At 41.7% G+C, this 23,508-nt stretch overlaps 1 protein-coding gene across 16 annotated transcripts in view; it reads left to right on the plus strand.

The window, feature by feature from the left end:
- The first annotated feature begins 206 nt into the window (after positions 1 to 206).
- Positions 207 to 23,508, plus strand: part of eif4g3a (eukaryotic translation initiation factor 4 gamma, 3a) — a 57,047-nt gene continuing 33,745 nt past the window's right edge. For 5 of the 16 annotated variants that reach the window (XM_020643393.3, XM_029279232.2, XM_029279231.2 and 2 more), the window contains exons 1-6: positions 207 to 841; positions 12,732 to 12,804; positions 17,215 to 17,382; positions 19,664 to 19,756; positions 20,914 to 20,946; positions 23,247 to 23,267. In XM_020643393.3, the coding sequence (XP_020499049.2) occupies positions 675 to 841; positions 12,732 to 12,804; positions 17,215 to 17,382; positions 19,664 to 19,756; positions 20,914 to 20,946; positions 23,247 to 23,267 (555 nt within the window). In that variant the 5' untranslated portion in view covers positions 207 to 674. Of the gene's footprint in view, positions 858 to 12,731; positions 12,805 to 17,214; positions 17,383 to 19,663; positions 19,757 to 20,913; positions 20,947 to 23,246; positions 23,268 to 23,508 lie in introns of all 16 variants that reach the window. The other 11 variants (XM_029279230.2, XM_020643404.3, XM_065955088.1 and 8 more) reach the window with 6 other exon arrangements.

Raw genomic sequence — 23,508 nt, forward strand, 5'->3', positions numbered from 1 at the left:
TTCTTGTTTGAAAAAGGGGAAAAAAATGTAGTAAAAAGTCAAATATTTTATGCTTACAAAAAAAAAAAAAAGTATCAGCATAAAGGGGCAAATTCAGTAATTTCTCACACGACGAGGAAACGTGAACTCCGCGGTGTCCATGTATCTTGTGATTGTGGGTTACTTGATTAGCCGAGCGATTCCGTAACCGGCCGAGAATTGCCGAATCATCTGTCCTGCCCGGACTGCTGGAAGCGGCCGCAACGCCATGTTGGCGAAGTCTCTCATCTCTGTGAGGGAAAAAAAATGACAAATAACACACTTGACGACGAGACGAGGTAGATCGCCGAGAAGAGGTTGAAGAATCTGTGGCGATTATTTATTTTTTCCACAGAAACGAAACCTAGCCGGATCCAGCAGGAGGTTCCGGACGGGCCGAGGGGAGGCTAAACCTCCCACCGTCCCCATGAACAGCACCGCTGATCCGAACAGCGACTTTCCATGATAAAAGAAAAAAGACGATTGTGTTGCTATTCGAGCTTTCGTTATCCCGGTTCGTTAAAAAGGGGGATTTTGGGGCCTGCTGCTTCCAAGAATCTGCGAGGCTTTGCTCCATGTTTGCGAGCTAGACGCTGTTTGTCTCAGTATTTAAAAGGAGGTATTGTTTTTTTTTTTTTATTATTGTTTTTTTTGCGATGAGTTTGCCACCGAAAGTGGTTCCCAAACCCGCCGCTGTCGTCGCAGTGAGCGGACCTGGAAGTGGCCCCTCTCCGTCGAGCCAGCTGCGGGCTACCCTGACCTCCGTCTCTCTGCCGCCGGGAGCCCCCACAGTCCCTCAGCCCGGCTCCGTACCGACACCTCAGTATCCTTTCACTCTGGTAATCACGGTGATTTATTCTTTTTTTTTGTTGTTGTATTCATGCATTTCACTCTCATCACCTGTGACACTTAAACACACACACCTGGTTGTTTTAATTACTTCGGGGTTGGATGCGGGGTGGGGGGGGATGCTTTGGTTTTCGTTTGGAGGGAGCTGCGGAGGGGAGGGGACAAACCTTGCTAGCTCAGGATGCTAACATTAGCATTCTGAAAGCCGGGTGTCAAAGCTAACGGAAATGTCAGCTTGACGTGAGCTACCGGGCGTAAATAAAACAACGCCACTTGAATTATGCATTAATAAACAACAAAATGAGGTGATATTAAGCTTTTATTGCAGAAACATCCAACCGTGTAGGGCTACCGGGCTTTTTTTCTCCTCCAAATCCCCGGTTACCGGCTTTGTTCGCTTGTTAGCTCCGCCAGGTGCAATTAGCCCAGCTAGCTAAAGTGAAAGATAGCAATCTGTGGCACAAGTCAGTGGACGCTGCGTCGCAGAGCAGCAAAAGCTTCATCCTTTTGACTTGTGACTTTATCCTGCTTTCATGTGGTGTTAACAACATAGTTTTCCACTGGAAACTTAAACAACCCCCCTTTGGGAAAGTCAGAAGAATAGGACAGCCTTCATATTACTCTACCCCCATTTAAATGAACACATCTACACTGTTGTCTTATTTCAGTCTTGTGCAATGTTAGGCTTTGCTTGTGTTGTGTTTATGGTTCATATGTAATGTTATACTGTAGTGCTTGAACAGTGAGCATACCTGGCAAATAAAGCTGATTCTGTTAATGGTCGACTAAAGTAATGTAAGCTTAAAGGTCAAACACTTTTTTTATTGCTTCATTTAATTATCTTATGTCTCATTTGTAGGATAGGATAATACTTTATTGATCCCGTTACAGCAGCGCAGACAAGAAAGCTCAAAAATACACATTCAACAGAATAGATAAGATAAATGAAAATAAAAACAGGTGGGTGTATACAGTACAAAATGAATGATGAAGTTAACTGGGGGGAGGGGGGATTGAGACAGTATTTGCAGAGAATGACAAGATAGAGTGACAAGTGATTAACGTGATAAGTAAAGTAATAAGCTACCAAGTATGGTCATCAGCAACCATACACATTTTTTTTAAACGCCTGAAGTGTTAACATATTACACCTTAAAGACACGCTGCAGCTGAAAGAACGACCATCCTAAGGAGCACATAAATGCACCATTAATAAAGGGGCTGACGTAGGCCTGTTTTAAGGCCTGGTTGGTGGGAAAAGCCCCTCCTGACCTACTTCACATGACATCAGCTAGCTTTTGAACGCTGCTCCTTCAACTATGCACCTTGACATGTCAGGTAATACCTTGGCAGGTGATCTTTCAGGGTGAAAACCGGTATAATTTGATATTAAGAAGGAAGATATAGCTATGGTTATGTGAATGCTTTCTCTGTCAAACATGTTGATAACTCACTTTTTATAAAAATGCGTTTGTGGTGCAATTATTGTTTGTACGTTTGTACTGTCACCTCAGACACACCTTTACCTTTGCATTTACAGAGATGTAGACATGCATTCCACTACCCTACATTCCAGGGAGTGAAGTCACTGTGGTTATGTCACCTCCTGTTTTATTTACAGCGTGGTGGCAGTAGTGTGTGAGAGGTGATTAGTCTGACATCTCCTGGCTGCAGCTGGCACAGAGTGATGGGTGTTTTTTGATCTGACAGCTTCTCTCTTGGCTTAGCTTTGAGGTGTGATGTCTCGACCTGATTTCCTGCCACCTACGGTCATAGCCGCCCTGTGATTTTGACATCTGTATGGGGCAGTAACTAGCTTGGGACTGTAGCTGGCTGGCAGCATCTGTGGTCATGTTTTGAGGTTGTCTGTGAGCTAGATGAGTAAATCAAAGACACCCCAGATTATAATGGTCTCTTTTATCTGTTGTACCATGTCCTCTGTTGGCTCCCAATGCTTATCAAATGAGTGTTGAATTTGCTTAACCTACTTTCAGCTGTACGATCCTCTTTGCCTTCTAGTTGAGTTCTAGTTGCTTAGTATAAGGTATCCATTGGTTATAATAGGTAATGCTAAATATTTGTATTTTTAGGAGACTTTAACCTCTTTGTCATGATTGTTGTATTTTGTTCTTTGGTTTGTTGTTATCCCTCTTGCTTAGCTTTAGCTTAGCTTTAACATATCTTAAAGCCATCTGTCTGATTTCAACATTTCATGGGCTTACTGACCTCTCTTGATAATGTCGGAGATATTGATCCCCTGACGAAGGAACAAATTGTGGTAAAAAGGCATGTACTAGTGCAGGGGCTGGTACTTTATTTACCTCCTTTTTGCTAAAATATTCAGGATGTAGGTCACAAGTTTCATTATGAAAATATTCCACTTTTTGAAAACGGTACCAAATGTGATGATACATCAAAAATACTATCACTATTTTAAATACTTAACTTGCAAAGATGTATCGTATATATATCATTTATGAGGAAAGTGTTATCTCCTTTCCTCAGATTGCACAAAAACTAGTATTTTGATATGGATGTCACATGGACCGTTGGAAGTGAAACTGTTCGTTATGCACCTGTTGTTTTGGTTTCATTTAAAAAGTAATGTGATGCATGCATATCGTGTTGGGTTTCATGGCAATGTAAGTTACTAAAATTAGATTTAAATAACTGTTTGATATTTCTTTGCCAATAGTAACCAAACCACTATGTTTCACCAGATAGTTTCAAAATCACAGCTCCAACTTGTTTCACATGGGGTAGCGTGAATATTAGACACACTTGGATGATACGCCAATCCTGTGGCAATTTATTAGGGTCACCTTGAAAATGTACCTGCAATCAAATCTAATGCAACATTCACACAATAAATCCTAGTTCTTCCATTGCATAACAATATGTGCGGTAGGTGGGAGTCAACAGAAGGATAAATTGTTCTAACATCAAGTGAGTGAATTTGCAGGAAAGTGACACTAGTCTGATTTATCCGGGGACCTCAAGTACAATTTCAAATGTCCCCCTGATGGTCCCTGGACCCTGGTTTAGACGGCTATGCACTAGACTGCTATGCATTTGAATTTCACATCTATATGAATCAGACCCTCTTGAGTGTCGCCACTTGTCTGACCTCTCATTCTCTGTGGACCTCTGAGGTCAGGAGTGTGGGAGCATGTTACGCTCCGTCTGGCCTGGGCTCCTTGTGCATGGGAATTCCCTCTTGGTGGATGTTAGCATGTGCGTTTTGTGGAGTTCTAAATGTACAGGCGTTCATAGAAGTGGGGTGGGGTGTGTGTGTGCAAGGCTGGGAGGAAGATGAGGAGTTGGGGGTGGGGGGTGGGGGGGGGGGGCAGTTTGTTTCTGTTCCTGGTTGCCAGAGAAACACCCGGCGCATGCGTCTGCTGCTGCTGCACTTGCCAGACAATAGCAGCACTGCTTAGCATTCAGAGCGAGAGGCCAAGGTGGCGCTTCCCACCATCTGCCAACAAAGGCCCAGGTCACCCAGCCTGCCTCAGCCCTCTCTCATTTCCTTCCATCCCCCCACAGCCTCCCCTCACCCATGCCGGCCCAGCTGAGAAAACTCAGGGCTTCTCCCCCCTTTTTCCCTCTGCCCGTCTCCATCAGCGTCCCCCTCCAGGACCCTCAGCTTTCATGCTACAGTACTTTCTCTTTGAAGAGGCTCATCCCTTTTTTATTGTATCGCTCACACCAACTTTGCAATTTTTTTTCACACTTCATTGTCCCAACGTATTTGTTTGGACAAAAAAAGGCCACCATTTCACAATAAAAGCAGGGATCTTCACTGTACCCTGCAAGAAAGACAAGCAGTCACAGCCATCACAAGCTTTGAAATAAGTAACCATGTGATGCATGTATGTACCCAGCTGGACGTTCACACAGCACAGCAGTCCTGTATTTATTTACAGGACAGGTGTGTGTTGCCCGCATGAGAAGATATTCTCCTGAGCATACTCACTGTGGGATGTTATAAATAAACTGCTGAGTTGTTATGAGCCAGCAGAACTGTTCTTCCCAGAGAGGGAGTGGCCTGTTGGAAGAAGACATTACTGCACACTGTTGGTGCTCCTCCAGTGCAATATGCAAAAAATGACATTTACACATCATTGTGGATGCCTTATATTCTCCATCTCGAATGAAGTCACTTATTTACTGTCAATAATACTCCCAGAAAATGTTGGAAAGCAAACAATTTCTGATTTTGGCCTCATCTCTTTCAGCTGTTCTTCCTGTATCTTACAGTGAACTCGTGTTGGGAGATGTATCCCACCCACACATGATTCTGTAAGGTCGACCGTGGAGTTGAGAATATTCAAATTGTTAGCAAGTAATGCTTCATTTTTTTGCTGTTGGTGTTTCAGTGTTTGTGTCAGACAAGAATTTCTTCTTAGATAAATGTACAAGTCAAATGTTGCATTTAATATAAGCAAATCACAAAGCTATGCGAGTCAAGTTGAGCAACCGTATCGGTCAGTTGTCGCTGTTCCCTTGTGTTTCTTGTGTTGGATGGTTATTTCAGTCCTCTGTTTAAACAGGCTCTTTTATGCCAAATTGAATCTGAAAAGCAAACATTTCATACTGTAGATGAGTTATTGCTTGCTGTTTGTTTGTTCACTGTTGGCTTCTCTTGCCTAAATGGTCCTGGCGAGTGTTTTCTCCTTTCAGCTGCGTGAGTTTCATGGTTCAGACTGCTGGCTAAGTTCAGTGGTACCGGTGTGTTCAACATAAACCAGTAACCTGCTGGTGATGTATTCCTGGCAGCTGCTTCTGACTGCTGGCCTGAGTTTCTACTCCCTCTATATAAGGTCCCACAGGCAAATTCTTCATTTCTTGGTCGGTGCAATTTGGCTCATAGAATTTATCATCTGCGTCTGACTCACACAGTTCAACAGCACAAGTCATTATGCATTTCCGTCAAACTAATTAATATTTTTTCAAGTAGGTGTTTCTAAAGTTTTAACACAGATAGCTGCCATTGCAAAAATAGGAGACAAGGCTGTTTCCACTATGGGTTCTGAGTACATAACAACAACATTTTCTCATGTCTTAACACAGTTTTGCAGCATTTTAAAGATGCTCAGTAAACAGACTATAGTGCTGTGCTATAGCTACTCAAATGTTTGTCCTCAAACAACCTGTAGAAATACTGTAGACTTATTGTGAAGGGGTTTACAGCATGCCATGTTTTGGTCTGGCACAAGCAGACTTGACCTTAACAGCCCTCACTCTTTGGGCCATGTTTATTTTTCTCAGGTTTGAAACAAAATTATCTTCACTTAGCCACTTGGGCAATATTTGGAATAAGATCATATTGCAACTGTGTTTCCAGAGAATGATTACTATTGGATTCACGAGTTGTCTTCAATGTAAAATCAAAGTGAAAGTAGTTTAATTCTTACCTCAGGAGTAAAATGTTTTTAGATCAGGTCACCTCTGCAGCACCACATGGTGATCCAGTATAGTGCTGCTTTCTCACACATTTGAGCTTAATCTAAAAATGTCATCTTTTAGTCACTGTAGGTGCACTGTATGTTGTGTAATGTTGGTGTGTTTTGATATACAATGTGAATGTGTAAAACAGTGTAACTGTGGATAACATGAAGACTAGCTTCTAGTTTATGCTGAAGCTAATGTGGACCCAAACAAACATTTAAACAAACACACAAAGAAAGACGTCATTTAGACAGTACTCTCGGAAGGATTGGGGTTTCAATAATAACGGCTGGATCCTCTCTGTCTTGATAATTTAGTGATCGACTCCAAAGAGAGGGGCGACTTGGATGTGGATTTACCAAAAAGTGAAAGTACGAGATATTATTCACAAATCAGTTAAAAATCAATTTTATTTATCCCCCCAAAATACATATTATTTTAAGTGTTTACATTGTCACGAAGAATTGCATATTGACTATCTGTTTCCTTTATTAAAAAAAAAAATTGTGTGTTGAAATTATTATTATTCCTTTCTTTCTGCGAGTTGAACCTGCCACCCATCGTTAATACTGTCGTGAAAAAAAGCCGCCTCAGCAGCAGGCAGGGAGAGCTCTATGCTCTCTGTTTTTATCCAACAGCGTGAGTGTGTGTGTTTATATGTGTGTGTGTGTGTTAGAGTGGACAGTGGGCCAGCAGGGAGAAGGAGGGTTTGTGTCTGCACCATCTGGGCTGTGTCTCCTCTCACTTCCTGCGCCTCCACTCTGAACACACTGCACTGAGATTTCCAGGTAGCCTGTAGAGTCATTCAAGGAGACATGGCATATGACATATTTTAGGTGACATAAGAATTTTGGCTGTGGTTAGTTGTTATTTCATTACAGTGCAGTCATGTAAATGAGGTTTTATATATCTTCAGAAAAGCCAAGTTAGCTTAAAAAAAAAAAAAAAAAAAGCCTTGCTGACCCTTTCCCTCCTCTTATTCTTGGATATTTCTTGTGATTCATTCGGGACTATTCATTTAATCATGAATAGCAGGTAACAGTTTATTGAGCTGATTCATTCTCCTGATCGCACCCCTGCTAACTATAAGGTGGTGTTTCCTCCTGCATTGCACTCCCTCGCACACACTCAGCACATTAGTGGATTTACTGTAAGCTAATGATGAAGCAGGAGCCGCAGCGGCTTTTCCCTTCTTATTAAGGCTAATGGGTCACTGTGGGGTCAGAGGTCAAGGAGGAGTGTCTGAAGCTACTTTATGATCCCTTTAGACATAAATAATTGAACAGTTGTCTTAGGCTGTGGTGGCAGCCTTGATTTAGAACCGTGTTTTACCGTATCAACCATAAACTACATGGCAGCCTTGTCTTGTTTCAGCGATATGGACCCTGTGTGCAATGGGAGCTGTTTGTCGTGCTCACAAAGTCATAAGAGAACTATGGCTTGCTGTCGTCAGATGTCTGCTGAGGTCGAGTAGCTTACATACTCAAAGTGTAGCTAATTGGGGATCACGTACCCTCAATCCTCCATAAGGCCCTGTGTTCACCTAGTGTTATTTTCTGACTGCGGTGTCTTTTAAAAAAATGTTTTCAATGAGGACAGAGCGTTTGCAGCAGCAGGCGGATGCCTGTAGAAAGAAGCAGCGCCCGGCGTCTTCTTTCTGAGCACTCTTCCTTTCTGTGCAGCCGCTCCGAGCACTACTTGTTGAAAATGTTTAAATTTTTCAGAAAGGCGCTGTCGATGTCAACGGCGCTCTTTTGAAAACACATGATATTAAATTCCCTACTATCCGTCTACTACGGATTGTGCCCTGTACCCACATCCTCCTTGCTCTGTGTCCAGAAAAAGTATGAGGGAAAGCATAGCAGATAGTATGAATCCAAATTATTTTTTAAATTTAAAAAGCAATCTGAAAACGAATTGTTGACCTGATGTCAGCTGCACTGTGTTTCTACTTAGTCCTTATGGAGGTCAAATAAGAATCACTCTGTTGGTTTAATACTGTACAGTGGGATGTGGCAGCAGGTAATTTTTCAGCCACACACTGACACTGCTATTCCCCGGAGTTATATCCCTGCTGGTAGTCTTTACGTTGACATTGTGCTTGCCCTCTCTGCTCAAGCAGAAAATTAATAGAACTCTAATGAATAATGTCTAATTAGTGCAGCAGCCACTTCATGCTTGAGCCTGATACACGCAGTAGGGCTCAATTGAAGAGGGACTGCACCCATCTGCTGACTTTGCCCTCTATATGAAGGAGTTTGACATGTATGTGAGTTTACCCTAACCCTCAGGAGGACATTAGTTTGCTGAGTGTTGTCACCTGGTTATGGATGTGAGTAGGATGCAAAATTAACTTTTTGACTCACCGGCAAAGGAGGTGGGTAGATGAAAAAAATCACAGATGGAGAATCTTTTAACAGGCCAAAATAATAAATTGTGTTTTTGCTTCATATACAGAAAAGTCAAGCTGACTGTTTGACCGGATCACATGCGTTTTCAAACATAGGACTTAGTCTGTACGGATCACATATTTGTTACGTTAAAGGACACTAGCATGTGGTGGTGGTTGTTGTCCCCGTGTGTGTGTGTGTGTGCATCAGTGTATGTTGGTGTGGTCGTGCGCCCCCATGACACTCTGACCTGCAGACGGAGGAGCTGGAGAATAAAGCTGCAGCTACACCAAACACGCCTTAAATTCTGCTTACTGGTACATGACAACTATTGTACAAACCGTTACTCGCAATGTGGCAGATAGCCCTGAAATGTACTCGCCAAAGGGAAAATATACCTGCATTTGTTGCTTGGCGGTTGTTAATTTAGGACCCTGGATGTGAGTATTTTTTTTAAAGCTTTTAATCAGAGCAACGGAATATTATCATCAGGAGCTAATCTTGTAACTACAAAAAACAAGTAAGAGACTAATACAACCCCATGCATATCAAATCTATACAGAGATTGTCGCCAAAAGATTGAAGAATCTTTTGTATCATAGTGAAATTTTACCACAGGTTGTCAGAAACTAAATGTTTCTTTGGATAGATTTTTGTTCATCAATGAACAAACAATGTGGTATAAAAAGCTTGCTAAAGGCAATGTGGCACAGATGTTCAAACAGAATTCCTGCTAGCTTGTGGTATAACACAAATCTACGATGACCACAGGCGCTGGACTTCAGAGAGACTAAACTGCATGTTGGGTTTAGGGCGGTTTGAAGCGGAGGAAAAGTTTGGTCAGTACTGATGTTTGCCAAGATCATCTTGTCATTTGAGGTGTTTTACGGATTTATTTTGTGACCTTTCTTAGACTCTTGCAGGTTTGATATTTATGTTTTAATAACTTGATGATTATATCTCCACAATATCCAATGAGACAGAAGTCTAAAAGGAGATGGAGCAGCTGACTGCATTTCTAAGCAACAGTAAATATCATGGTCTTTAAGGCGAACTGTTGACAGAGAATTAAACCGACAGTTAAAATCTCACCTCCTATTGGAGCTAAAAAGTGTTGACCAAATATTTCTCATCCAGGCTCGTTAAGCTTATCTTTTTTTCTCACAGCAAACTATTACCAACATTAGTTGTTACACTGCATACGTCCATGTTGTGTTTACATCTGCTTCCCTGCAAGACCGCATTCTCTGTCGCTTTCAAATCTCATAGTGTGTGCACGATTGAAACAAGTTATGTGTGGTATCAGTTACATGCTTGTCGCAACTCGAGTTATTGAGTCAGTTAGGATTTAAAAACTCCTGTTATCCAACACTTTTCTAAAACATTGAAATCATTTCATGTTTTAATAATTTTGCTGAATTGCTGGACGATTTTAAATGTCTCTTTTATCCCGATTGTAGCTCTCCTGCCCTTGATACAGTCGATTTTGAATTGGAGTTACACCTATGGCTTGGTCATGCTCAGCCCTGATTCCACCTGTGTACATATCGCAGCTTTTCTTTATGTTTAGAGTCCCTCACACAGTTTGACCCCCGCCGACCAGTGGTCATGTAGAGCAGACAGATCAAGTTGCCTCTCTGTTACTCTCTGTTGGGTAACCTCCCCTTCCCCTCCACTCCCCTCCTGTATCAGTCTGTAAGTCACCCGACAAAACTGGGTCAAGGAATATTTGCAGCTGAACTTTTCTCACCAATGTAGCGTTTTGTTGCCTTGGATTTGTGCGCCACAGAAAAGCCCCAAAGAACCACTGAAAAGTGATAGAACTAAACTGATTAGACCTGCTTGGAGAACTATAGCCTCTGTAGCTGTGACGCACGGCCAAACAACTAGGCTACCGGCGCCCCAGTTGTCAACATTTTTGATCCACTACCACCCCCATGTTTAAAAAAATGTAGACAATCAGGAGCGTCGATAGCCGAGTGATTATGTTGCACGCCCCATTCACAGAGACTGTGATCCTCGTTGCAGCGGCTGTGGGTTCGAATTCCGACCTCGGCCCTTTGCTGCCATGTCGTCCCCTGCTCTCTCTCCCCAACATTTCCTGTCTCTGTGAGGAAATGTCAATCAAAGGTATTGACAAGTACTGAATAAAAAAAAACTTCAGATCCTTTCTCATATTTTCAACCCAAAGCTGCTGCAACCAAGAGAGAGCACCGTGTAAAATCCATTTGGCAACATACACTATTTGTGCAGTGTAGACACTGTGCAGGAGTTGCTTGCAACTTTTGTTTAAATACATGAAATATAATCCAACATTGGGTGCATCGAACTTCTATTTCGGTTGCTGTAGTATTGAAAGAGCTCTCGATGTAGTTTTATTTTTACTAGTTCAAAATCTAAGTTTAAAATGGTGGTGTTGTCACATCCCTAATCATAACCAATTATACAAATCTATAACACTGTGCTGCCCCCGCACAGTTTAATAGTTCCTCCCCTCACCTGCCTTGGAAGTTTCGGTTTGTGTGTGTGCCTCTAATTACTCCTAATGTCTGTGTGCATGTATACTGTGGGAGGGTGGACGTGTTGTTTTTCCGAACTCCCCGACAATGAAACAGATTATGCTTCCTGCTGTGCTTCTCCCTTTTCAATCACAGCGCTACTTTGTGTGTTAAATGAATCTTTTCTTTCCTTATCTCCCTCACTCCCCCTTGTTTTGTTGAGTAGCGATGCGGGCAGGGGGCCAAGAGAGATGACGGTCCCCTGTGGGCATAAGCAGCATAAAAAAGAAAGGCTTTAGGGGTCACTTTACACGGCAAGAAGAGCTTGTTTGATGGTTGGATAATTTTGGGGGGGGGGAGAATGCAACATAGGCTTTACTGACACCTTCTACCATTATTATCTAAACCAGCAATCTGTTACTCAAACCTGCTTCTTTCTCCTCTTTTTTTTATTTTTGTTTTGACACAACTATTTGTGGCCCCTTTCATGTAGACAACAGAGCCACAGTGAATTTCTACCAAGAAAATGTGCACTGATATCTCTCTTTTGTGCAAGCTTTCATCCCGCTTTTGCGTTTAACCGGAACAACTTTCACCCACCGTGGTTTGACAACAAGTTGGACAAAATGCTTCTTTTCTTGTACATCCCGGCCCTCAAGGGAAAAAAGGAGGCGTGATCTGGCTGAGAGGAAGAGAGCCAGACGTTGGGCTTCCCATAAACCATGTGACCATCAGTGTGTGAGCCTGTATGTCACAGACAACTGCCTGAGCAGGTTACTAACCACAGGGCTTCCCTCTTTCATGTAGCGATCACGCGTTCCCTCGTTTGTTTTTTTCTTTCTTCTTTTATGTTGTCTCCAGAGTGAGTCTTATTATTCTAGTATTGTCTAAAGCCTTACAGAAAGATATCTTCTGCTCTGCTGTCTGTGCCAGCAGTTTTTTATAAAGCCTGGGGTGTCTAAGCTTTTTACAAATATTGTGAGAAGACTTCTTTTTTTTCATTTTTTTTTCACCTTTAGCATGAGCAAAGAGATTTTGTATCTTCCTCGTTCCTTTTTATAGTTGTATGATCCTCTGCTCTGTTGGTGCCCTTGCCTGAAGTGGTCCAGAAATCCATTTCAGCTTTTCCCTTTAACACTTGCAAAAAGGCTGAAGGTACATAGTGTACTTTTAGAGATGGGGCATTTCAGACACGGGGGAGGGGGGGGGGCGGCTGGGGGATCCTTGAAATCCAACTATGTGATCTTTGGGGGTTAGAGGAAAACCCTTTGGATGTGAAGCAGCTGAATGTGTTGCATAAAATCATAGAAGCGCAGAATGGAAGTCATTTCAGTACAGTTATGTCAGAGTTTGCTGACAGGAATTGAAACACTAAATCAAGTCCCATTACGATGTTTAATCAGCCAGATTTAGACTGAGCTGTGTCTCCTACATTAATAACTGCTACCTGCTGCTTTTATCTTATTCAGCATGAAAAGCTTCCTGCTCTGTGTTTGTGTTTAGTTTACCTTAATGCACGTCTCTCCAGAATCCCACGGGTTCAGCAATCACTGGACGAGAGGATCTTCCCCACACAGCCTGGAGTTACTGCAGTATACAGCGTGAGTCACTGTGTGCACACTGCCCCTCTGACAGACATTTCCACCTGTTTGCTGCAGTGCATGTATAGGAAATGCACACTATAGATACAGAATAAACACAAACATTTCTGAAGCACAGTTTGAATTACATACCATAATATAGGACTTTAACAAAAAACATCCAGTTGCCAGATTATTAAGTACATCTGGTTTAATTTAAACTAATGTGCCCTTATGGACAAATATTCTATTTTCTGTTTTAGAAAGGTGTTGATTCAAGGTTTAAATATGTATATAACTGTATACATAATTATTCATCTTGTTTTCATAGAGAAATGAACTTGGCCCACCTCTAAGGTTCATTTTGTCTGAAGTTTGCAGAATAGACGGTGTAGCTGTACTTAATAGGGATGCACCGATGATTCAGTTGAACTTTGGTATTTTCCAATATCGATGTTAGCACCTAATGCTGGTTTAGTAAACCTATCTGCTGATTCAGATAGGTGTTTTTCTTATTGGGCCGGAGGAGGTCATGTCTTGGACAAACTGATTTTCTTTCATGGTCAACCAGTGTGGGAGTCTCACACCGTCTCTGGGTAAGATAAGCGACTTGCAATTTGTGAGACATGCTCAAGTGATAATTCAAGAAGAGGGATTACAAACAACAATTTAAAATGCGTCCTATCTTGTACGTCATTAGAAAAATGGCAACAATTTTTTTTTTTTTTTTTTGAAGTGATGGAAAAATACGGTATCAGAATTGGCAGTCGGCTGATTTATTTTGAAACGTTTGTAGCGGTATTAGCCCTGATTTTCAAAATAAGTACATTTCAAGTAATTAACCATCCCAACACAGTAGAAGAAGAGATTGCAACCATGTACAGGAGAAGAATGCAGAGATGTCCTCAAGAATGAGTTTCTGTTGCACAAGTTTGAATTGTTTATTTGCCGACTGGACGAGGAGAAACATGAATGCAAATGATTCTTATGCATGCAGCAATGGTCAGCTGATCATTAGTGTGATCTGGCATGTAAATATTAGTTTGCTATATCATGACTTATTAATCAAATGCTTTTCTAGATCAACTGAAGCACATCCATTACTTTTAGGAAAAAAAGTATTAAAGACCTCCAGTGGGTGTAAATCATTGTTTTGCCCTGTTGAAAAAGCTTTACAAGATCTAACAGTTTCCATACAGCTCACAGTTTTTAAAAATGTGCATTCAAACTCATTTATTGAAACATACCTATAATAACGCTCTGATTATGATGTCAGCTTTATGCTACAATGCTAAATACAGCCTCCTGTGGTACGTGTCCTCTGGAGTGCAACAGCTATTGCTGTATTATTTCTAAGCATATAACCCTTGATAAAAATATCACCCCCTCAAGTGTTTGTAGGAAACTTGGAAATGAGTGTATTTTCTGCTCAAATTGGCCATAACGGTTTGTAGTACCTATAAAACCATTCACCCCTCGAATTCTTTATTTTATATTTGTGCATGTAATGAGGGTTTTTTTGGCTTTAAGAAATGCTTCTTCTTTTTTTTAGAGTGTAAACAAATCTGTACAGCGGCTCTTTATAGGCACAGTAAACATGCGTTTGAGGGTTTTTTTTTTTTACTGCAAAAAGATGAAAGCCTGCTTGTTAAGCCACAGCGCTGCGATCTGACCATGAGAGGTCTGCTGTGGAGATTCATCACCTCAGGGGACCTCTGCCATTCACTCTCTCCTTCAGGAGTTAATTAACATTTCCTGCACCAGATCCTTTATAATAACACTCACATGATTCATGTTGTTTTATTTCAACCTGCTGGGGGGGGGGCACCGTCATGTGAGTTAGGGGGGCTTCAGGTAGACATGTTTCATTTGCTGTCGTTGGATGAACCCAGGGGTGTTAGTAATGGTTTTGTCCTCAGTGACCTGCCGCACCCTTTCTCCCCCAAGACAAAAACAAACCTGACATGGCACCTCTGCTCTCGTCTGAGGATACTCGCCTGACATGCCACCCGTTGCAAGTGGGCATTCGGCTGTACAGCATTACATGTTGAGGACTCCGATTTGCTCTACTGCACTGATCTACTCTGATTAGCAGAATGTACAATTACCTGGAGGCCAGCGGTTTGTCAGAGGCCTTTGTAGCCTTTGAAGATACCAATTAGTAATGATCCTACCGTTACAGGCGTGGATATCTCTATATCCATTGTGATACATCTTGTAAAATAATGTTTACTGCAGGAATCATGAGGAGAGAATATAGATTTTCTTATTCACTGTACATTTTATGGATTTTTCTATGAACTGAGCTGACAAACACAACTTGAGGCTTCGGCTGAGACATCTTCAGTGCTGTAAAGCTTACATTAGAGCGGTCAATTGTGGAAAATATTGTCGCATATGTTTTTATTTTTTTAATCTTGAGCTTTTACAAGCATAGCAGCACACTAAAGAGAAAATCACAGCTTTGTTTATTTGACAGCACATAGAGGATGTTTTCCAGTGATGATAAAACTCCTGTAAAGTGGAGGTACACTAGACAGCAGCTCGTTGCACAATAAAAGTCTTTGTGTATTTGAAGATAAGACTGCACAGCTCCAACACTGTGTATCCACAGCAAAACTACAGTGCTGGCATCACCGTCAGTTTTTACAAGATTTTCTAGCTCTGAAATTTCTTCCAAGGCAACAATGACGACACTTGTGGAAATACACCATGCACACATGCACACAGCTTGAAACACTTGTTCCGTGCGCTGGATATGAGGGTCTTTACACTCTTGTTTCAATCCCCTCGCCTCATGTAAAGCTCCTATACAGCCTCCCCTCCCCCACCCCATCACTCTGTATGTCCTCAGAATCAGTCACTCGCCTGAAGCAGCGCAGGCTCCTCCCCTGGCAACAGCAGCTAGATTAGTTGTTTTATCCCAGGTCATCTGAGGGAAGTGGGCCACACAGAGGAGATGGAAAGATGCAGCGGGGATAGTTAGAATAGAGGCGGTACAGATTGCTGCCTGTAGACGATGCTAGATTTATATGTAATGAAATTTGGATATGTTAGCTGTGCATACAAAGCTGTAAAAGCCTTAATGGCTCGGTTGTGTAGAGAGAGAAAACGAGTCTCAGGCATTCTGATACAATTCTTAATTCCTGAAACTGATTCTAATTCCTTAACTTGAGAATGTTAAATTAATTTTGTTCTTAAGAGCTACATATGTTGTTGAGCTCTGGATGGATGTGATAAACCGGTAGTTGCCTTTATTGAATGGCTTGGCTCAGTACACTGAAATTAGACTCTTATTAACCTCCTGAGCGTCAGGTTTTTTCACATGAATTTTCTCCCTTTGGTGTTTTTTACAAAAAGCAAACGTGATGGGAAAACATTGATGATTTTTCTAGCTTTGATTTACGTTACACTCTTTGCTCGCACTTCACTGTTTGGGTTTGATTTTCTCACATAACTTTTTCTAAAACAACCTCTCATTTAGGCTCTCGTTTTAAAAAAAGATGAAACAACATTACCTAAATTTTGGCCTTGTTGCACCGTTGTGCAGGCGTCAGAGGTAGTAACAGCGTTAGAACTTGATTAGTTTAAAACGGTGTGGACGGCAAGGCGCAGCAGCTCTGTGTGTGTGCATTTCTGAATGTAAGTACAGCCCTATTTAGACTGACGTTTCAAGGTGCAATATTTACATCTCTGTGATGTTTCGCCTTCATTATGAATGACGCGGCGACGTATTTGTGGGATGAAGTGATCCCCTCTCTGTACCGTCTTTGGAGGTAGTAACAGAGGGGTTGCAGAGGCAGGACTGCAATGGGTCCATTTCTCCTGCTTCTCGTCCTGCAGTATCCTGTCTCTGTCCCTGCTGTGTCAGGCCTGCTGCAGCAGCAAGCAGCACCCTCAGTGGTGCCAGCCCCACTGCTGCTGCAGCCAAGGCCCATCCTGCCACACCACAGACTAAGCTGAGTCAAATTGCATCCATTCTCCTGCTGGCTGCCGCCTCGGCTGGCATTTCCCAAACCGTGCATTGGCCCATATTTACCACGTCTGTTTAGCATGACTCAGAGTGAGTTGTATCTATTTTACCAGGTGCACCCTATCCGTCTCAGAAGAGCACGATGAGAAACATGATTACTTGACCTAGTTTTGCCATATGACAACTAGACATCGTTGCACAGCAGAGTTGGGCCCAGCAGAAGAGGCCAGAGTCGGGCTGCGCTAACCCCATCAACACCCATGCACAGTCCAGGTCTTCACCTCTACACACATTCAGGGGCTAATCCTACAGCTTGAGCGCTTAATTTACATTCCCCAGCAGGAGGGAAGACTAATGACCTGTAGAATCCTGCCACCACTGTTCCCTTGTAGTGTGTGTCTGTGTGTATGTGTCTGTGTGTGCACAAGTCTGACACTCTCTGTTTTTATGTGATGCAGGTACCCAGGCATGCTGGCCCTCCTTACACTGCTCATGACATCACAAAGGGACATCCTGGCTTGGCGGGCACACCGCCCGGTCATGCTCACCCCGCAACGCTTTCTCAGGTATCATTACCCACAGCTTCCCCATATCGCTACCCTAAGGGCTGGGAGACAGGCGGAGGGGTGAGTTTGTCACTGTGTCCGCCGTCATCCTCTCTGCGTATTCATGTTTGATCTGTCCATCTGTCTGCATGCTTTGTACCACTTGTGTTAGGGCTGGGCGACAGTTCAACACGAAAGCATTTCACAATGAGATGTTATCACAATAACACATAGAGATCATTTTGTTTACATGTTTCAATGAAATGTTTGACATATATTTAAATAAAATGTATTGTGTTATACCTAACACCCGAGAGAGCTTGATTCTACCTTTTAATAAATTTGAATACCTTAATTTAAATAAATACATAAAATAATATTTTATATGCTTATTACAAACATAAAATCTGCTCATGTCGCCTGTTCCTAACCAGTAATATTCCTCTGTTCTTACGTCACTCCTTTTACTTGTTTACTTTCTCTTTTCTGATTCATCTTTGAGTCATGTTTGAATGACTGTAATGTTCAGTGAATTCAAATGTACATTTGATTCAAACTGTTTCATAATTCTATTTGAAAACTCTCTCAACCAGATATGCATCTACTGTATTATGTATACTGTGTTTGTTTAATCCTGATGAGGGTCAGGAGGGGGCATGTCCCAGCATGCATCAGGCAAAATGGAGCTTAACCGTATATCCTGGCTTTGTTGCGGATCTAAGATCTATTGCACGGCTTACGATAAGGACATACATTCAGAAGTATGAGACTTGAGGACTATGGTAGGAAAGTAGAACACCTGGAACAATCCTAAATGATCGGTGAGAGAACATATGTTTAAACACAGAGCATTGTTTCTGTGAGGCGGTGGAGCAAACCACGATCAAGGAATGTAAAGAGAGAGATAGTATCCGGATGTACAACATGAGGATGCAAGAGCTCTTTTGTTTTTTTCAGAGCTTCTGTTCAGCTGCAAAATGTTGGACTGAAGTAGAACAACAATATGTCTAAATGAACCCACAGGAATCCCATGACAGTATGTCAACTGCCAAAGTTATGTCACCATGAGGTCATGATAGATGATCATGTGCTCAGTCTACTTTAGAGTGTGTAGGTTTGTTTTTTTCTCTCTCTTCATGTTGGAGCTTGACATGTGAGGTCTCAGCTGACAACAATTACTTATGTTGTAAATCTTTGTCAGTCATGGTAAGACACATGTGCTCAGAGTCATGGCTCTGGTAAAAAGTACAAGTGGGAAATATTTAAATTAAAAGAGGAGTAAAGAGGTGAAAAATCATGTGTACTACCAGAATGATCAAACATTTATTCATTAATTTATTCAACCTTTATTCGAATCTCAAGGAATCATTGAGTGCGTGTGAAGTTTTAATGTATGTTTCAAAGTGTTAAAATGTGAATGCAGCAGAGAAGCTAAAAGCATTTTTACTTACAGTCTGATTTTGAGCATCAGTCAATTACTACAACGTGATTATATAGAAAGGACTTCTGTTTCTTCTGGAGTCCGGCCCTGATCCTGATCCCAAAATCTACTTTGTTCTTTCTTGACCCATGTTTCACCGTTGCATCTAATTTCATGAAAATCCGGCCAGTAGTTTTTATGTAATCCGGCTGACAAATAGAGCTGAGCATGATGTGACGAAGATTTAATCATGTGTAAACTGAGGTTTAGTTACAACCTCTGGTGACACAGTTTTACTGGGATCAATCCTACATAAATGCAGTCAGATGGCTTAATCTACTTAATACTCTCAATCATGAAGAAAACTTCACTGTCGGGCGGTGAGTCCGCTGCTGTTGTGATGCTGTCATCCCCGCTGCCTCGCTGCTCTCTAACAGAATCATGTTTCCTCTGTGACTCAGCCTCTCTGAAAGTATGTGACTCTGCTTACGAGGAATCTGGTTCTTCCTCTTCACCGTTACGGCCTGCTGGCCCGCTGCCTCACCCCGAAGCAGCTCTCGTCTCTCACAAGCCTTCTATAGATAGCGCCATCAGCCAGCTCTAACTTAAATTATCACAGCCAAACCAGAAGCAGCTGGAAGCAGAGTAAGCAGATCTGCTTAAACCCACCTCTGTCAGGCTCCACTGCACGGGAGATGAAGAATACGAAATACAGGATTTACTGTCCTTGAGGATACTAATTATCTTCGCAGTACCTAAACCCCAATCCTAAACGTTTTCTCCTAGCAGCATCCAGAGTAAGTTGATGTCTGTTGTATTGTTATGCAGTTTGTCTTTGAATGTCTTAATGAAATAACTGGTGATTGATTGCAGCAGTTTCTGGTCTTTATGTAATGAACTCTCTTCTCCTCTGTCCATCTTTTTTATTTCTTCCTCTTACAGTCTCCCTACAACCCAGGGCAAAATGCTGGCTCCGCCCCTTTAGTGTATTCTGCACAGACGCAGGCAATGAATGCACAGCAACAAAGTCGCCCGGTGAGTTTCCCTCTGCTATTTTTATTCTTGCCTCCAAAACAGTTTTCCAGTGGTTTACTGTGTTCCCTATTATTAAAAATATTAGCCCTGCTTAGCCTGTGATGTCGCACACCTCAACAGCCAATCAGCTCAAAGCAGATTCAACTGGTCAGGGTATTCAGAAATGTCGAATCCCGTGATAAGATATAACATATTGAGCAGTATTATAACATGTATTCCTTTCTCAGTATCCATGGGGTGTAGATATATCCCTAGTGGTTCCCCTGGTGAAGTGATGTCTCCATACAGTTTCCTCTGCGTATTAGAGTAAGCGCACACATCAGCTCTAAATGACGCGAGTGCTCTGGGGAAAGAAAGGAGAAATGATCAAAAGGGGAAATCTCCTGAAGCTAAAGGCATATACATTTGAATAAGCCACCTAGATATCTCGTTGAAACATCAATGGACTGCTTCAAATTGTTCAGCCAAGTGTGGAAGGAGAGTAGTGGCTTCCTTTGCTTTGGATAATGAGAATCTAAATAAATTAATACATGAATGAATGAGAGATATCCCAAATATCACATTAACTTCACCTGTAGTCTATGTTCAAACACAGCTAATAACCATTATTAATTCATCTGACCTGGTGTCTGCCCAGCACCCATGTTCAAAGGAAACAAACCCAGACTTTTATCAGCATGTACACATACACGCACACACAAACAAACATATCTTAATTTGTATGTTAATTAAATCTATAAACAAATATATCTTAATTTGTATCTTGTATGTTAATCTTGTTGTTTTTAGGTGTACTAACATACCTCACTGATAACCTTATCATGTTTATGGCTTGCTTTGTGTCTTTTATTGTTGTTGTTGAAGTGTTTTTTTTTTTTTTTTTTTTTTTTTTAACGGGCTTTACAAAAAGTGATCATATCATATTTCCCTGCTACAGTTAACTCATCATACAGCTGATACACAGATGCACATTTTGACCCGTGGCTGAGAGCTGCATTGTGTGCCATGTGTCTTTAAAAGCTTTGTTGATTTTTCAAGCATCTACCTTCATCGCTCGTCTTATCTCCGTGTCTCTCTTCTGCTCTTTTCTTTTCTCCCCTGCTTTGCCATCACTGCTTCAAATCTCCTTGCTGGACCTCTCCTCCCTCCCCCGCCAGTTTGCTACGGGCCCTCGACCAACCCACCATCAGGTAATTTACCCCCGCTGAACGTCCCTCCTGCTCCCTCTCTCTCTCTCTCTCTCTCTCTCTCTCATCATCATCATCAAAGCAGTTTGCTGGTACCTGCTGGCAAAAGGACTGTTTGTGGGGCGTCAGCTGTTCCTTAAAAAAAGTCTCTATGATTTTGAAAGCCGACAGTGAAAGAGGTTTTAATTATCCAAGAATTTTTCTTAGCATGCCGATTTTATTTAAAATATCCAGCTGGGTGCACAGAGCTGTTTTCCAACGAGTTGCCCTATTCAAGTTAATTTTAAATGTGAGATCTTTCTTAGTTCTTTCAAGGAATTGAATGAGTATTTGATTATCTTTCATCAGGTTTAGATAAAGGCTTGTGGGTGCCCGCAGTTTGGCCACTAAGCAGAAAAAGTAACTGTTTCTTGCTCAGGATGAATCCTTATGTCCTTTGTCTTTGTTATGGTTCTTTTTTTAGGTTTATTGTTGGGCTTTTAATGCCTTTATTTAGCGATATGACAGTGGATAGAGTCAGAAATCAAGGAGATAGAGAGTGGAGAATGACATGTGGGAAGCTCATTATGTTTAATGAGGTATTTTGTGCCTACATTGCTGGTTACTGCTGCAGGATACTTCAATGCTCCAGTAGTACTGTTATAGGATCCAAGGCAATGACTTTCAGTGTTCCTTATTTGACTGGATGTTTGCCTAACAAACTGGGAGTGGATATTTGTTGTTTGTTCAATGTGTGGTTTGATTATATTGTAGAGATAATCAAATGTATCTCCTTAATTGTTGAGACAGAAGTATCATTTACCTAAGTGTAGAAGACAAGGAACAAATCCAGCTAACTTTGAAGGATATATTGTGTATAAAGAACTGTAGTTATACATGCAGCATGGAGTAAATGTGCAATATCTTTTTTTCTTGTAGCTGTTTCTGGATTGTCCTGCAGCTACAAGAAAAAAATATATTGCACATTTACTCAATGCAACAAAAACCGTTCTTAGATCACAACGTTTCTACCAGAGGTTTCTAGCCAAACGTTTTATGGCACCGATCAAGCATGCAAGTGTATTTTCTTAAATAGACTCACTCTGGTTCTTTTTAAGGTAGTTGACATCAAACTATGAAGGGCATGTCAATGTGAGTGTTCATGTCTGGCAGTGAAGTATTTATTACGCTGTTTGTGTAAACCTTGTGAATGCAGGGAGTCTGGGTGCTGAAATTCAGCCCATATGACTTCCTGTTATCCTTCTGCTTGTTGACGGACATTGTAATGGATCATGTAGCCGTCGTCTTTCAACACCGATGTGTCATTCACACCCAAAAAAGTCCTCAAGATTCAGTCTGCGCAAATTGTCATCCGACATCTTCGCCCTCTGGAAGCTTCTGTTTGGACAAATCTTGACCAGACTATTAATAGCACTGTGTCAAAGTGTGTTGGGTGTGTTTGCAGACTTTGGTGTCCTGTGTACACAAACACAAACACACACATAAGTGCATGCTCTGGCTGTCACAAACTGGCGCTGGGATCTCTTGTGCCACCACGGAAGTGGAGTTGGGAAGCAGATGAAGCAGAACAGAAGGCCTTTTATTCCATTAGAGAAAACAGCCATTGTCCCTCTGAAATGCACTCGATTCACAGTAAAGGCTGCAAAGAGATCAAAAAAAATTAATTTGGCTAAAACATAAGTCAGTCATCAAACAAGGATCATCTTTATTTATTCTTTGTTTTTTGTTTTCCTCCACTTATCCTTCTAACTGCCTTTTAAAGAAAGCTTTGAAACACTGCTCTTGTTCATGTATCAGGGTTTGAACTTTAAGGTCAAAGTAGCAGAAGTTACATTGACCACAAAAACAAACAACTGTTGTTCCATCCTCCAGAGAGCGGTTCACTGTGTAACTAACTTGATTAATCTGAGTTTTACACTCGAGTGTGTCCTCTTGGCTGGCTATAAATAGTGGAAAGGCCACAGAATCAAAAAATCATGTCATAATATGAGCACACTTTTTATGACAGGCAATATACCGTAAATTAACCTGGCCTGGCTCAGGTCTGCATACAGCGACATGTAAGCCCCTCAGCTGTCCGCTTTATGATCCAAACCAAACCTTGTTCTGAAGTTCTTTTCTATTATTTTATTCTTACATCAGAGACGTGTGGGACAGGTAATCAGTCTGGTCGAAAGGAATTCCCACCTTGTTGCATATTTGTGAAAGATTATCTGTATGATTTTGTATTGAGGCTTCAGTCTCTCTCTCTCGAGTCCAGTCTCCCATTGGCTTTTCTCTCTTTCCTGCTTTCAATACTCAAGGGAGGATTCAGGCCCATCCAGGTAACATTCACCTCTCTGCAGACCTGCATGGCATGATGGGGGATCGTCCCTAAATGATCCCATCCCACCTTAGCTGTATAACCCTGCACTCCCCCTCATCTTCACCGTGCTCTGAAGAGAGCGTTTGCATCTTCATCTTGTCCCTCTGTCCTGTCTTTTATTGTAGAGGATCATTAATGGACTTTGTAGTTCATAATCTCGTAGCTTTTCATTCATTAATCATCTCTAGTCGAGCTTGCAC

The sequence above is a fragment of the Labrus bergylta genome, chromosome 5, assembly GCF_963930695.1.
Source record: "Labrus bergylta chromosome 5, fLabBer1.1, whole genome shotgun sequence".
Lineage (NCBI taxonomy): Eukaryota > Metazoa > Chordata > Actinopteri > Labriformes > Labridae > Labrus > Labrus bergylta.